The sequence below is a fragment of the Oenanthe melanoleuca genome, chromosome 11 (assembly GCF_029582105.1).
Source record: "Oenanthe melanoleuca isolate GR-GAL-2019-014 chromosome 11, OMel1.0, whole genome shotgun sequence".
NCBI lineage: Eukaryota > Metazoa > Chordata > Aves > Passeriformes > Muscicapidae > Oenanthe > Oenanthe melanoleuca.
The window spans coordinates 13,283,748-13,298,478 of NC_079345.1; the positions used below are offsets into that span (position 1 = coordinate 13,283,748).

The 14,731-nt window shown below is 37.3% G+C and overlaps 1 protein-coding gene across 1 annotated transcript in view; it reads left to right on the top strand.

Moving 5' to 3' along the window:
• Nucleotides 1-14,731, top strand: part of ITFG1 (integrin alpha FG-GAP repeat containing 1) — a 69,964-nt gene that overhangs the window by 2,979 nt on the left and 52,254 nt on the right. Inside the window, exons 2-6 of the mRNA XM_056500540.1 lie at nucleotides 546-618; nucleotides 2,017-2,162; nucleotides 3,814-3,871; nucleotides 4,473-4,547; nucleotides 5,384-5,478. Of these exons, the coding sequence (XP_056356515.1) occupies nucleotides 546-618; nucleotides 2,017-2,162; nucleotides 3,814-3,871; nucleotides 4,473-4,547; nucleotides 5,384-5,478 (447 nt within the window). The remainder of the gene's footprint in view (nucleotides 1-545; nucleotides 619-2,016; nucleotides 2,163-3,813; nucleotides 3,872-4,472; nucleotides 4,548-5,383; nucleotides 5,479-14,731) is intronic.

The following is a 14,731-nucleotide window of genomic DNA, read 5'->3' on the forward strand; positions in this document are numbered from 1 at the left end:
TTGTCCCAAAATAGTGAAATGATACTTGTCTTAACTGCCTCTAAATGAGGATATTCTGCAGGGAGCCAAGTAAATTCTGAGTTTCCTTTAAAGTGCTTTGGGCAGCTGACATGGGAAAGCAATATCAGATCCTGCTATGTGAGACACAGTATTAAAAGAATTAATTTCAGTTAGCTTTTAAGCTTTAATTAGTTTTGTGGAACTGCTGCCTATTACTTTTCCACATGTGTAAGATTTCTTACTTTGTTACAGGAAGTTGTATTTTAAGCAATGTGATAAAAATAAGAGAGAAAGTTTCAACACTAAAGCCCCAAAGAAGATTTGTGATATTACCATTCCTTTGAGATGCAGCTGGCTTTAAGTTGTGTGTAAGAAGTGCTCCTTTTGCTTCCTTTTGAGTGAGGAGGAGGTAGTGGTACGAGATGTGTTTCAAAGGTTTTGCTGCTGTGGGGAATGGTCATTTGTGGCAGAGTTTTAATGTTGAGTTTGTAATTAAGCCATTTCCAGTCTTCCTCTGTTGCTCATGGTCTTGCTTGCCTTGGCAGGAAATGAGTTGGTGATCTTTTTGGCTGACCAGAAGGAACCCTACTTTAAGCCCCGTGTTAAGCTGCCAATGAAGTGAGTATGGATATTCCGTGCTGCCACAGCCTGTTTTCCTAGAAAGTGCCTCTCTGCACGCAGTGGGAACTGCCTGCTATTGTGCTCTTGTTACCCCTTTGACTTGCTTAGCTTATCCTCACAGCTCCAGTTCTTTGACCAACTTCCTCATTCATTTCCTGATACATTTTTGTTTTGTTGGACAGATGACAAAATTGGTGATGAGTTGTCATTCATGTTAACTAATGATAATTCCCACCCCTTATGGAATATTTATGGTTTAGATTGTCCTCAAATTAGTATTTAAAATACCCATATCTTGAAATATTTTCACAGTTGATTTGGATCTTCAGCATTTTACTTCCTGGTGAAGCAAATTGTCATTCCATAGCATACATAGGTCTTTGTGGTGGGTAGCTTTAGTATCAGTCCCAAGATATGTTTTCAAGGAAATTCATCCATTTGCTGTATTAATGGAATCCAGCCAATATAATCTGATTTAGAAGAGTTATGAAAAATGGTGTTCTGGTATTTCTGAGTAGATATCTGCTCCTTTCTCAAATTTACAAGTGGCCTTTAAAAAACCATCAGTTTTTAATAAATGTAAACTAATCTGTTTATGTGCATATATGCATATATATATATATATATATATATATATATATGTCCGGCTTTAATATCCTGTAATACTGTTATGGTTATTGCTTATGAATAATGCTTACCAATAGTAGTATGTTTATTAAAAGTTAAATTGCTTTTATAGCTCATCTTCATCTCCTGTATTCTACTTTTTTTTTTTTTTCCTTATTCCTTCCTGTCTTGGAAGAACCTAATTTGTTTAAGGCATTAGAAATTATCAGTTTATAATCCTTAATGTCCGTGTTTGTGTGTATAAAGCAGACTCTGAGTAGGTAAGCAAATAAAAAAAGAAAGAATAAACAAAGGTGGGAAGGAGGAGTAAGACCTGGCAGAAGGAAGGAGGAAATGGCATTGTCTTTTTAAAAATCTACCTGTGCCTGACTCCTGCTGTTTAAACAGCTCCTGTTGCTTTATATTCTTGCTCTTGGAATGCAACCAAAAGATCCTGCTCACTGAACACATTTTGGCTGACTGGTTCTACAACAAATGCAAGGATTTAATGAAGTTTAGATTAACCAACAGGATATGGCTGAAGAATGCCTGATAGCTGAAGCTGAGTCAAAATATCATTTTCCTTTGACTAAGACAGCCTGTCAGATGCATGATTTTGAGATACTTTTGCAATAGGTGAGGACTTTATCATAAACCAGGTTGTTGAAGGGTAAGATTGTATTGGACCAACTAAAAATAACTGGGCAAGCCTTTGACCACACAAGTGCTTTTTTCATGCAGACCTTTTTACAATTATTTGCATGTGGGGGCTTTTGTCTTAAATTCCAGATCTCTTGGTGTCACCATAACCAGTGTAGTTCCTGGAGATTATGATGGAGATTCCCAAATGGATGTCCTCCTCACTACTCAGGCCCCAAGTCATGGCAAAGATGAACTTTCAGTGTTTATTTTCTGGGGACACAACCAAACATTAGGTGAGTTGCTGAGACTGGTTCTTAATAAGATTGTTAGACTTCTTAATTCAAAGTAATGTCAAGAAGTTACAACTCATTTTTATAGTGTAATGATTGTTTTTACAGCTAAGATAGGGATTAGCAGCTATTCAGCTTCACACCCATATATTATCCTGCTGTTAAACTGTGTTCAATAATTAATGAAAGAGAGCAATGCTGGCAGTATATTATGCAACAGACATAACCAAACATTATTCTAATTTGGCAGTACCTATTAACTGAAGAACTGCTTCTCATGGCTTCCCCATCATGCATGTCAGCTTCACAAAGACTATCTCAAAAGATTTATCTTCAGTTTAAAATGCACAGGAAACCTGGCGGGAACTTTAGTGCATCAACTTTCAAGATGGCACACCTAAACCTACCAACAGTAATATAATATTTATGTTAAACAAAACTCTTTAAAGACAGTGTCACACTAAAGTGAGTATTAGAAGAAAGGTTTCTAGAGTCTCTATTGATGAAAGTTTTCAATTCCTTTAGAATTAAATTTTCAGAAGTCTCTTAGTGTTTGAGTTGTAGCTGATTCTATCTTTGTGTGGAGTCATGGATTGTGTGAACTCTTAGGGTGTTTTCACTTAGCTAGAAAGGAGTTTGGGGAAGAATTAGGGTTTGAGCAAGGACAGATAAGCAAAAGAAAATACTCTTTAATCCACAAAAACTACTGAAAAATAATCACTATTGCAAACAACTGTCTTATGGCATAGTTACAAGTGAAGCAAGTTTGCCTCAGACACCATTGCTTCTGGCTTTAATCAGAGCTGAAACAAGCAACCTGGAAAAGTCCAATGAATCAAATATTAGGAGAATAGCAGGTATCTCTAGTGTTGGGAAGAATATGAGGGCTTGCATTAAGTTACTCTGTTTTGTTTTGGAAAGAAAACCCTGAGTGCTGGGCTAACATAAATGAGCATATGGGGCCTGGAGGAGGAGTTAGGTTAAAAATTCAGGCAGTGGTAGGTATGTGCTGAGGCTACTGGCAAGGTATGAGGTGTCTCCTTGGGTAATAAAAGTGTGGCAGACAAGTCAATGGGAGAGAACTGTTGTATGAAATGTGGAAATTGTAAAGACAAACATTGTGGAGAGAGGAGGGAAATGGGAATAATCTGACAAGGAGTTTGGATTACAAGCAAATGTAAAGTCTAAGGTGGTAAACCTGATGGGAACTTAGTCCTCACTTCCCATTTAGAAACTCTACTTTTATTGCTTATTTCAAAGACTCACTGTATATAATTAAGAATGTTTTTTACAGTGACAAAATACTAAACAGAAGTCTAACATAGTGTTAAACTTTTAGCCTGTCTTCATCCCAACTGTTTCAGTTTTCCTGCATCTGTGTCATTGTAGTCATACACAGAAATAGATTTCACTAAGATCTACTTGGAATAATTTGTTGAGGAGTTTTGTGGAGTGGGAAAAAGCCTTCAGTACTTTAACTGAATTTCCTGCAAAATTTCAGGAAGCTATTTATTTAGTTATTTATATTAATTAGTAGTTTTGTTTAATCATAAAACTGATGGTTTTAAATGAATAGAAAAATTATGTCTTAGTTGAAAATGCAAATATCAGAATATATTGGTAACTAAATCAAGTTAATTTTTTCTGTTTTCAGATCTTAACCATAAAACTGTGTTAAATAAGACTTTTCACGATGAGCCTTTAGTAATGGAGTAAGTATGACCTACTTTTTTAGAAAACCACATTTATAGTGGTGACTAAGAGCAACTTAAATATATTTTAATGCTAGAATTTGAAACACATGCTCTATCTTTTAAGAGCAGGGTGGTTTGTGTAATGTCAACTGATCTAACAAAAGATGATGAACCAAAATAGTTATCTTTACAGTTCTTGTATATTATATTATACTGGCAGTAGTAACTACGTGTTCTTTTAATTTCTTTCATTTCAGTACTCTGAGTATTCAGAAAAAAAGCCATTCATTTCTCAGTGAGTTTTGTAAAGCAAAAACCTTACTGGCTTACCAAAATGAGCAAATATCCCTTTCACAATGTGCTTGCCTGTGTGTGAAATGCTGAACAAAAGCAGAGGGGAAGTAGATCTGGAAAGCCAAAGCACAGGCTGGATGTGAAACACTGATAGACCTTTACTGCTACCAGCAGCTCAAACAAGAGCCACAAGTCAGAGCCAACTCACAGCTGAGAGTTCTTCATGGCTCGGTGGGAAAATGTGCAAGTACAGATTAGTTTAAGAACAGGTGGTTTGAACTCCTGTAGTGAGTGGGGTGGTACTGACATTGTGTTCCATTTTCAGCTTTAATGGAGACTTGATTCCTGATGTGTTTGGTGTGACGAGTGACTCGAGTAAGCCGCAGATCCTGCTAGGCGGGTAAGCTGAGGGCTCGAGGTCAGCACGGCTTTGGAACCTGGGCACTGAGCATCCACTTCCCATGGAAGTGTAACATTTATGTTTAGCTCTTCTGTGCAAATCTGATTCCTCTTTCTGTCATTGGCAAATACTCTTCATCTGATCTTTAAAGTGTTATTTTATATGGCAAGGAGACATCCCATGAGAGCTGAGGAAACAGAACCACTGATAATATACATCTGAAATAGGGAAATTGTTTCTTGGAACAATTAGTTCCAAGAAGTTATAGTCTTGTTTCTTTAGTACACTTCTGGTATTTAGTATTATAATCTGTGTTATGGAACTTGTGCTGAACAAAAGCTGCTTTCAGGTTGATGATTTAAGAACTGTTGAATTCATGTGCTGATTTTTAAGTGAGCTGAAATAAAGTGTATTTCCATGCAGCAGGCATGAGCTGCTCTAACAGCATGTGCTCACTTCTGCTTATATTTATTAATCAGAAAGTAGATTCCAGAAGTACTTGCAGAAGTAAAGCTACTTGTGGAAACTGAGAAAGTCAGGGATCATGTCTCAGGATTTGCAGTACAGCTGGAGCCTTGGCACTAACTCTAACTTTGTGGGTAGTGACACTGTTCTGTACAAAAAAAAAGTTGCTTTAGAAAATTAATAAAATGGAACCAAAGCCCCTGTGCTATGAATCATCCATTGCAGAACCTTTCAAGGAATTACTTGAGTTAATTAGCATTAGGAGAACATGTTTTCTGTCCCATTTTATTTCAAGTTTTTTTTTAAAGCTATATTATCATGAGTAACAGTCCCTACACATTGATGAAATGTATTTTTATTCCTGTCTGTAGGAACTTGTCATGGCATCCTGCACTGGAAACTCAAAGTAAAATGTATATACCACACTCTCATGCCTTTATTGATTTAAATAATGACTTCACTGCTGGTAAGTCATAGAAATGTTAAATACCATCCTAAAAATAATTATCACTAAGTATCAATGTGTTGCAACTTCCTTCAGTAATTATATGATTTTGCTACTTGTAATTTGTGTTTTCTAATTCCTGAATTTTAATATCTACAATCTGAAAATTCTGGATTTTAAAAAACAACTTCTAAAATAAATATTCTTATAGCATTTTCTACTTCTTGATGATAATCATAACTACTGTTTGTTCTGAATGATGTTGTGTTCACCTTTAAAGTGTGTCCTCCTCTTCACAATGCTGTACTCTAGTATTCATGGCAACTGCATCAGGGCTGCAATTTTTCATCTTGAGTCTGGAAATAGGTAGTTAAATTGAGCACAATTTTTTCTCAGGATTTCATTATGACTTCATTCTATTTTGTTGTAGTTAGTTCTGTCACTGATAGAACTGTGTTCTTCCTTTATTTTATTGGGGTATTTTGTCAATGCAATTCAGTTACCACCATGAATCTGTTTATCCCTTACATACCTGGCTCATATTTCCAAGCACATTTAAATATTGTGATAAACTTAATTTCTTCACACACTAAATTAATTCTTAAGTGTTTTATCTTCTGCTAGATGTGCAATGTATGTCAATTCATATATGGTAATTTTGGAAAGAGAGCTTGTCTTTTTCCTGTTTAGTTGCACAGGAATGAGAGGAACGAGTCCATAAATTTAATTAAGATGCTTATAAATGTTGGGGATTAAGTTAATTGCTTTAGCATGCAGTTAAACCTTAATATTCAGTTCTGGCATGTAGCTATGTGAAGCTGTCAAGTGTAAATTCCAACTGGAAAATTAAGTATATGGTTGCTTACCATAATCCGTGTCACATCATAGCTAGATTTAACACACTTAGCTCTAGAAGCTTTTTGGAATTCTGTTTTAGTGGCATAAGTGAGCATTCCAGGTAGTACTTTGAGTACTCTGAAATCTAAACTCAGAGGTGAGTAAAGGTAAGAAGTCTTAAGATTTTTACATTGATCAGTCACAGACTGATCAATTTTTAAGGTTTTTGATGGCTGCCCGACTAAAGAATGTTCCAAGAGTTCTAGTTAGTGCTGCTGCTATGTGGAAGCTCCTCTATTAAATAGAGATGAGAGTCAGGAGCTTTGTGTGGGTAGTGCTGGGAGCTTTTATGGATTCACATCTATTTTTATATCTCAAGATGTGAATAGCAGCTCCTGTGAAGCTCTTCCCATAAAGATCCTGACTTTTACTTGCTTGTAGCATCAAGGCTGTGACACCTGAGGCTGAGGTACTACGTTAGGGTGTTATGTTTAGTGCTGTGGGAAGTGTGTTACAGGAACCTGGGGAAAATTGTAAGGAATATAATTCATTCTAACAACAAAACTGGAGAAAATATTACAGAATTATTATTTTTTAAGTAATGTTTTACTTCTAAGGTGGGAATGATAATTTCTTTTTTTACTGTACCTATGAAGATGGGACTAACTGGGAATAAGACATATGTTGCTAAAAAATAGTATCAGTATATCTGATATTTCATGACTGATGTGTTTTTCCAAGAGTGCTTCCTGCCAAGATGAAAAGTCACCAGTTGTCTGGTCCTGCCTGCACATTTATGGCAGTTCCCTGACATCAGTTCTGCTTGGAGCTGGGGCTGCTGAGGAGCACAGTTCATTGTCACTGGAGTTATTAAGTTGATCCAACCCACCATGCTGGGTTGTCAGAGCCAACTAAGCACAGGGGAAAGGTTGACTCTTCTTTTAGTAGCAGCAGTTGTTGGCTGCCTTTAACCAAGCATGAAATTGTACCTTGAATCTAGCTGTGCCTCTTCCGAAAAATACCTGTGCAATGTTCTCACCATGTCTGCCCTAATTTGTGTGTCTGTACAGAGCTGGCCAAGTGACTCATAGGTAGTCATCAAAGTAGTCAGGTGATAGAAATCAGGGGGGAAAAGGACAAAACAGCAAAAGCTGTAAGTGTGTGCAGTACTGGTGGGACTGTGGTGGGAAATGCACTGGGGTAGGCAGGGCAGGGCCAGTGCTGGGTTACCGGGGTGCTTCTCCATGGAGCCTGGCACTGCTTGGCTCACAGGAGCTAGTGAGGAGGAGAGCACTCCTGTGACTCAGTATTCACCCACACAGCCATTCTTCAGTGGGAACAAAGCCTCATTAACAGGGCCTGGTGTACATTGGAATAGTATTAATTAAAAGGGAGGCATTGACAAGATGCAGGGGAATAATCTGCCTGCTGAAATCATGTGGCCCAAAACACTTAATAATCATGGGATTTGATGTTGTTCTGGGACTTTTGGATTGAAATATTCAGGCTGTTTACTCACAGGCAATGCTACTGTTAATGATTATAAGGATATAATTGTACCTCAGATGGATGCTATGATTTATGTTTACAAATAGATCACTGGGACATGCCATTTTACTTGTTCTTTATGGTTTTTTGCAGGTATTTTTAAATGTTTTTCTAATATTTTGCAATATTGTGGGGCTCTTTGTATTCTGTAACAGATGCAACCAATTTGATGATTTTTAGCTGGGCTATTTTTGGCAACTCTATCATTATAAACAGCTTAGGAGATTTAAAGTGTGCTTGACATAAAAAGAAATCCTCTCTGGGCTGAGAAGCTTTTTGCTAGTTTATTGCCTAACCCGTTTTCAACCTGCTGATATTAAACACTCAGAACGGAGCTTTTAATTGCCACACTTCTCATGCTCTGGGTGAAATGAAGTTGAATTATTATGATTTCATTATATGAGAACTTGCTCATAAAGATGTGTTTAATCCCTAACAGTGCTTCATGAAAGGCTAACAGTGTAAGGATTTTATAATCCAAAAATCCCCTAACCACAACAAAGATAATACTAATCTTTCTTGGTGAGAGATAAACTGGGCTCTTTCGGAGCATAATGCTGCTGCTGTTTTTAAAGAAAGCATCCTCATGCAGAAGTCTCAGCTCCCTATAATTATTAATTCAGCAAGGAAATTCTGAGTTAGATGAGGAATTCCATAAAAACTGTGCAAAAATTTGCAGTATAAAACCTTTACCAAAGGATCTGGGCTTAATAGATAAACTAAATACCAAACTTTGAAGTGTGTTTTGCATGCACATTAAGCATGTGTTGCTCCAGGGAGGAGTATCTGCTTCACAGAATGGCTGAGTTGGGATGTCTGGAAATGGACTGGTCCCATCACTGCCACTGTTGGTACATGCACTGAGCCTGCAAGATGAGGAGCGAATGTGGTGGCCCTTGTTGGAACAGGGATGCTGGATATGCTCACTTGTCATTAGTTCTTTTTCACAGCTGGCTTAGGAAAATAATCTTGAAGCTAATAACAATAGTCTTGTCTGAACATATTAAATTAGGTGTATTTTATAAAGCAAACAGTCCAGGTGAACATTTCCAAAGCAGGATCCTCAAGTGAGAGGTGTGTCTTAAAAATGTTGCATTTGAATTTTTAGGATAGTGATGATTTTGCTGTGTCATTTTAAATGTCCTAAATATGTCTGATGTTCACTTAGGACTAATGCTGGCTTTCTAAAGTTGGCAGGGGGGAAACCAGGATCATTAAACCATACATTTGTTTGCATTCAGAGATATAAATCTTCTACCAAGAAGTCAGGCCCAGCAAACACTTCAAAAGTGTTCAAATGCATGGTACAAACTGCCTTGGACTGTGAATCCCACTGTAACTTCATACTGTACATCTGTCAATGTATCCGGGAATGCTATGAAAAATAGCTGATGTATTAAATACTCTGTGTGTCACTTGGTTATGTGATTCCACAGTTTGGAAGTGCTGCTTTTATAGCTGATCTCATGTGGAACACTGGCACGTGTTATGTATAATTGGAGATATTTCTGGAGCTGTTTATATAAAATGATGGAAAAATCGTAAATTTGGGTTTGGGAAAACTAAAGTGGAAAAATCATTAGTCAGAAACAGCTTGCTGTAAGCTAATTGCTAGTCTTTTTACTGATTTCTGGTGGTTAATTTTCTTATGTTGTTTTGCTTTGGGAATTTAGAAACCTAATGTACCAGAACGTTCACAATGTGTTTTCTTTTTGATTCCCACTTAGTTTAAATGTATAAATGTAGATAGTTGTCTTTTTGAAAACCAGTCGCTAATATCATGGGTATTATTTCAGTTGTAGTCATTTTAACCTGGATTTTGAAAATAGTATAATGCTCCATGTCAGATTCTCTGGTCATGTTTTCAGTGAGCTTCCTCTTCATGGAAGCTGGTAGTCTCTCTGCAGCTCATATTATCAGCAGAGCTGATTTTCTGCAGTAGATCTGCATTTATTCACTGTTAAAATAACTGGCAAACAAAGAATCTGCTGGCATTTTAAAACTTGGATGAGGCATGGGGGTTATGTGTATATATTTGAAGTCAAGTTGTTCTCTCTGGTTCTGCCCCCTCCCTTACATTTCTCCCAGAGCAAATATTCAGTAAAGCCATGTCACTATGTCATTCCTTGAGCAGGTGCAACTTTTTAAATTTCTTAACTGTTTTAGTTCTGATAGCAGAGCTTACCTCTGAGTTTACAGCAAATAATGGAGGCAAAAAATGCATTGTGTAAGATAGGATATATTTCAGAGGATTTTAGTCTGTAAAGTTTTGTTTCTTTTTCATTACTTCTACTCTTTGCATGTTTGTTTATCTCTAATTAAAAATGCTCTGGGTGATATGATCTCCTGTGACTCCCATTCCTCCACTTGCTCCTTCCCAGTGTTCAATACCACAGGAAGTTCCAGCTCATAAAATCAAAAAAGACCTGGAATTAGCTGCATCTCCTCTTGTTGCTGGGACTGGGCTGCTTTTGCCAATGGATTCTCTTACTCACAGCTTTCCTTACAGAGACAACCAAAGAATGGGTAAAGATCATTAGAGAAAAGAGAGCTTTAGGTTTAACTTCTTTTTCCTAATCTTTCTGAAAAAGCCCATAATCTCTGCTATCTGCTTAGCAGTTTTAATTATAAAATTGCCACTATGAAGAGTCTCAAAAGCTATTCCTTTTGCAATTTTTAATTATATACTGGATACTTATATACACTAGGGAGTTATATTATATTTTTATGGGAATCAATAACTTAATACAGGTAAGAAGTAAATTGGTTCTACCCCAAATAGCATTTTGTTGAGAAAACATGAATGTGAAAATGTGTTCTGAAAGCACTCTTGAGGGTCATTGTTTTCTGTTCCTTGAAACAATGTTGTTGCCCATATTCTGAAAATAAAAAGCATTTTCTGTCTGGAACCTCATGTTTGAAGTGCTAACAACCAAAAGGATAGTCCCACCTGCTCTGTGTATTCAGCAGCATAAATCTAAAGCATAAATATAATTTAAAGTTCTCCAGTTAAGCCAAGCTTTTAAATTAATATCTATTAATTCCTTCTATAGTAATTTTTAATAATGAAAAGAGATTGTAGTCCTTAGTTATGTTGTTTATCATTGTTTATCACCTGATTAACTAAATAGTTCCAGTAAATACTTAATACATTTTGAAAGAGTAGTTTGAACAGAATAACTTCACAATCTCTTATTATAAGCACATCTCTTTAAAAATTTACCAGCCCAAATTAGCTTGTTTGGACCAAATGAAGTCCTTTTGTTTCGCTGAAGTTTTTCAGAGTAGAAAGTTACTGTATTGTTTAATTAGCACCAAAAATTCATGTAGAGGTACTCCATTTGCTCTAGGGCAGTATTAATGCAAACTTGACAAATCTGAATAACACACGTAGAAGGTTTCTCTACCTGAATGAAAACCTTATGAACAAGATCATGAAACTTGTAAGATTTTGTTTTCTATTTTCATGTAGTAAAGAAATAAAGCTGACTATATCTAACTTCCTTCTATAAAATTAGTTTTGTGCATACTAGAAATATCGTACAACTTAAATTGAGTAGTTGTAACTGAAAAAATTGTAACTGATGTTTGGTTTTAAATGCTTTTTTTCCTACCAGTGTTCAATCTGTAATGTAAATAGAGGAAAGTTATATTTTATTTTGCCTTGGGTTTTATGGCATTTAATGATTTTAATACAGTTATTACATTACCATTCTGTCAACACACTGTGAAGCAGAGATTTTTAATTCAGCACATTATTTACATGTAGATAAAGCAGGCACATTTATCTCCAAAAGTAACTCCTGGTTAGACAATATGCAGAGACAGCCCTGTTCTTCCACATTGGTGAAAACATTTTTAGGTGTGTTTGCAGGGTACACATAAATGTTCTAGTTGGGTACTGCCTTGTTCAGGGTGATAGTGTTTATAATAAAGGCACTTTCTCCTTCTACTTTTAAACTTCTGAAGTAAATGTGAAATCAAGCGCTAACTTAATGTTGCTCATACCCTGGTGGCTTCTCAAGACAGTCAGATGCTGAGGGGTTTTATTCTGAAATAAAGCCCTCTGACATTAAACAGAAAGGTCAAATCAGTCATTAGTGAAATGAATGCTCCATCTAAAAATAGTACCATTTTTATAACACTCAAAAGTGACAGAAAATAACAAGGGTGATCAGAAGTGAACTTGGAGCAGGTTCTGTTTAGTTAGGTTTTATTGGAATTTCTAGTTCTAGTAAGTAAAATCAGAAGTAGGGTGAGACTGTAATACTATCTGTTTGATTTACTGTTGATTAAAAGATTCATTGAAACTAGCCAGTTTGAAACAAGTTTCAGAAATACCAACTGGGGCACTGTTGCTGTTTTCCTCACTAGTTCTTGCTGCCTTTCTCAACCAGCCATGGCCAGGGATTATGGAATCCTTCTCTTCCATTGTGCCTCTGGACTATGGCCAGTGTTTGGGTGCTCTACTGAGAGCAGGGGGCCAAAGGCAGAAATGTGTGCACAGAAAAGCGGAGAAGGGCGGTGGGGAAGAAATCCAGATTGAAGGCAGGAAATTTAGTTGGAGATGGTAAGGAACAAACCTTGGATGAATTTCTGCAAAAAGAGGATGTGCATTTCAGATGAACTTGAAGTTCTTAGAGGAGGACTACCTAATGGAATAAGGGAAGCATAGCTGCATAAGACTGGGTTGTGTGGAGTCTAGACTGGCTGTGTGAGGAAAAACTGGGATATGGATCAGGGCCGGACCTGCTGTTGGGTGTAGGGGTGGGTGGCTGGCAACTGCCTATATGTTTATTTCTGCAGTAAAAAGATGTGCAGGAAAAGTAGAAATGCTTTCATGTTTAAGGTATTCAAATGCTGTCCTGCATTTTAATCTGGTTTTTTAATGAATTTCCTTTGTCATGATTGATAAGCTGTTGCGATTACCACAGAATGGCTTGGGTTAGAAAGTATCTTAAATCTCTTCCAGTTACAACACCCTGCCATGGGCAGGGCCACCTTCCCACCTTTCAGGGATGGGGCAGCCACAGCTTCTCTGGGAAACCTGTGCAGGGCCTCACCATCCTGGCAGGGAAGAATTCCTTTGTTACTTCTAAACCTGCTGTCTTTCAGTATAAGACCATTCCTGCTTATCCTGTCTCTGCATGTCCTTGTCCAAAGCCCCTCCCCAGGTCTCTTTATGTCCTGGAAGGGGCTCTAAGGTTTCCCTTCCAGACTGAACAGCTCCAGCTCCCAGCCCAGCTCTACAGGAGAGGTGCTCCTGCCCTTGGGTCAGTTTGGTTGCCCTTCTCCAGGCACTGGGTTCTCAGTAGCTGCTTTTCTTCAGTGCAGGTCTCTGGTTGCCAAGCCCTGTGGCACAAATGCCATGCTCTTGCTGCCCAAGATGGTTAGGTAAAGCTGCTTTAGATACATTGCCAGAAATGTAGCTACCTCAAGATAGGATGTGCTACGTTCAAATGACAGTTTTAATGTTTGTGGCTGTGTCTGGAGTGACTTGGACATTGATACAGAGTAGTACTAAATGCACTAAATAAACTCAATGCAGTCTAGCTAGTCAAGTTTTATGTTGCTTTTGGGGGAGATTTTTCAGTCTTCAGTGGGCCTTATGTTGATACAGTGTCAAAATTCCCTGATCTATCAAATGAAGATGGATGGAAGTACTGTGGTTCCTTTGTAATGTGTTTTAGGTTATGGGAGCTAGGAGCACAGTACTTGAATAGCTTCCCTTTTACAGGCAGAAACATACTTTCTAATAATCTCTTTCCTTTTTTTGTAAGAATGAATGTTGAGTTCAGTATTTATATACATATTAACTGCTGATCAGATGTCACAGAGCTTGGAGAGCAGGATCTTATTACTAAGCCAGTTAAATTAAATTATGTCTAAATTCACTCACCAACTCACATTTTAAGGTAAGTTATGAGTAAAATGCTAATACACAGTTGTTTTTTTGTTACAGCATTATCAGATACCTTCTGCATTAAGTGTCTGGTATATATTTTTGTTGATTTTCAGTATTGTAGATCTAAAATGCTGGGTAACCTCCATGCTTCTGTATCATATTCCCAGGCTGTTGAATTTTGTTGATGAATATTCCGATTACTTATGTTGTATTTATATTAATCGCTGGCTATTAAATCCAAAATTGGAAAGTGTATTTAAATGGGAACACACTTTACTTTGCAGTTGTTTAAGAGAAAGGCAGTATTGGTTTTTCACTTCTGTCCATTCACTTAGGCCATAGGTGCTACATCACGGGAAATCCGCCTGAATCTGACATCAAGATCTTCCCCTATCCCAGCTATTGAGTATTTTCCTTATCTTTGCTGCATCATGTCACAATCTAAGAATGCAAGAAATGCCCTGCAGGCTTAGTCTGGTGGTCCATCCAACTAGCTCAATATTCTTTCCCTGGCAGCAGCAGCAGAAAAGGGGATTTTTTCCTCTTCTGTTTCATACTTCCATTTGTATATCTACAGAATCTACGACTGCCCTAGGGCTCTTAAAGGTACCCCCTTGCCTGTTGTTTTTAGCATCCATTTATGTACCTGTTGTCTGATAAAACCATCACCTTTGTATTCTGTAAATAATTGCTTGCTGAGCTCCAGATTTGTTGATAAAATAACATCAGGTTGGAAATAATCTCTCACTGTGCTGTTGTTAGGGTCATAAGAATTTGAACAGCCCTCAATACTTTGTGTGTACTTTTTAAACTTAGAGATCTTTCTGGAATAGATTCTGTTTCTTACAGCTGAAATTGCAACCTGAACTGCCCCCCAAAGGCAGTGTGCAGCAAATCTACAGACAAGTGACTTTTTCTGAGCATATGTAATATAATAGGCATTCCTTATAGGAAAAAGGGGCTGAGTTTTCTTGATATAGCCAG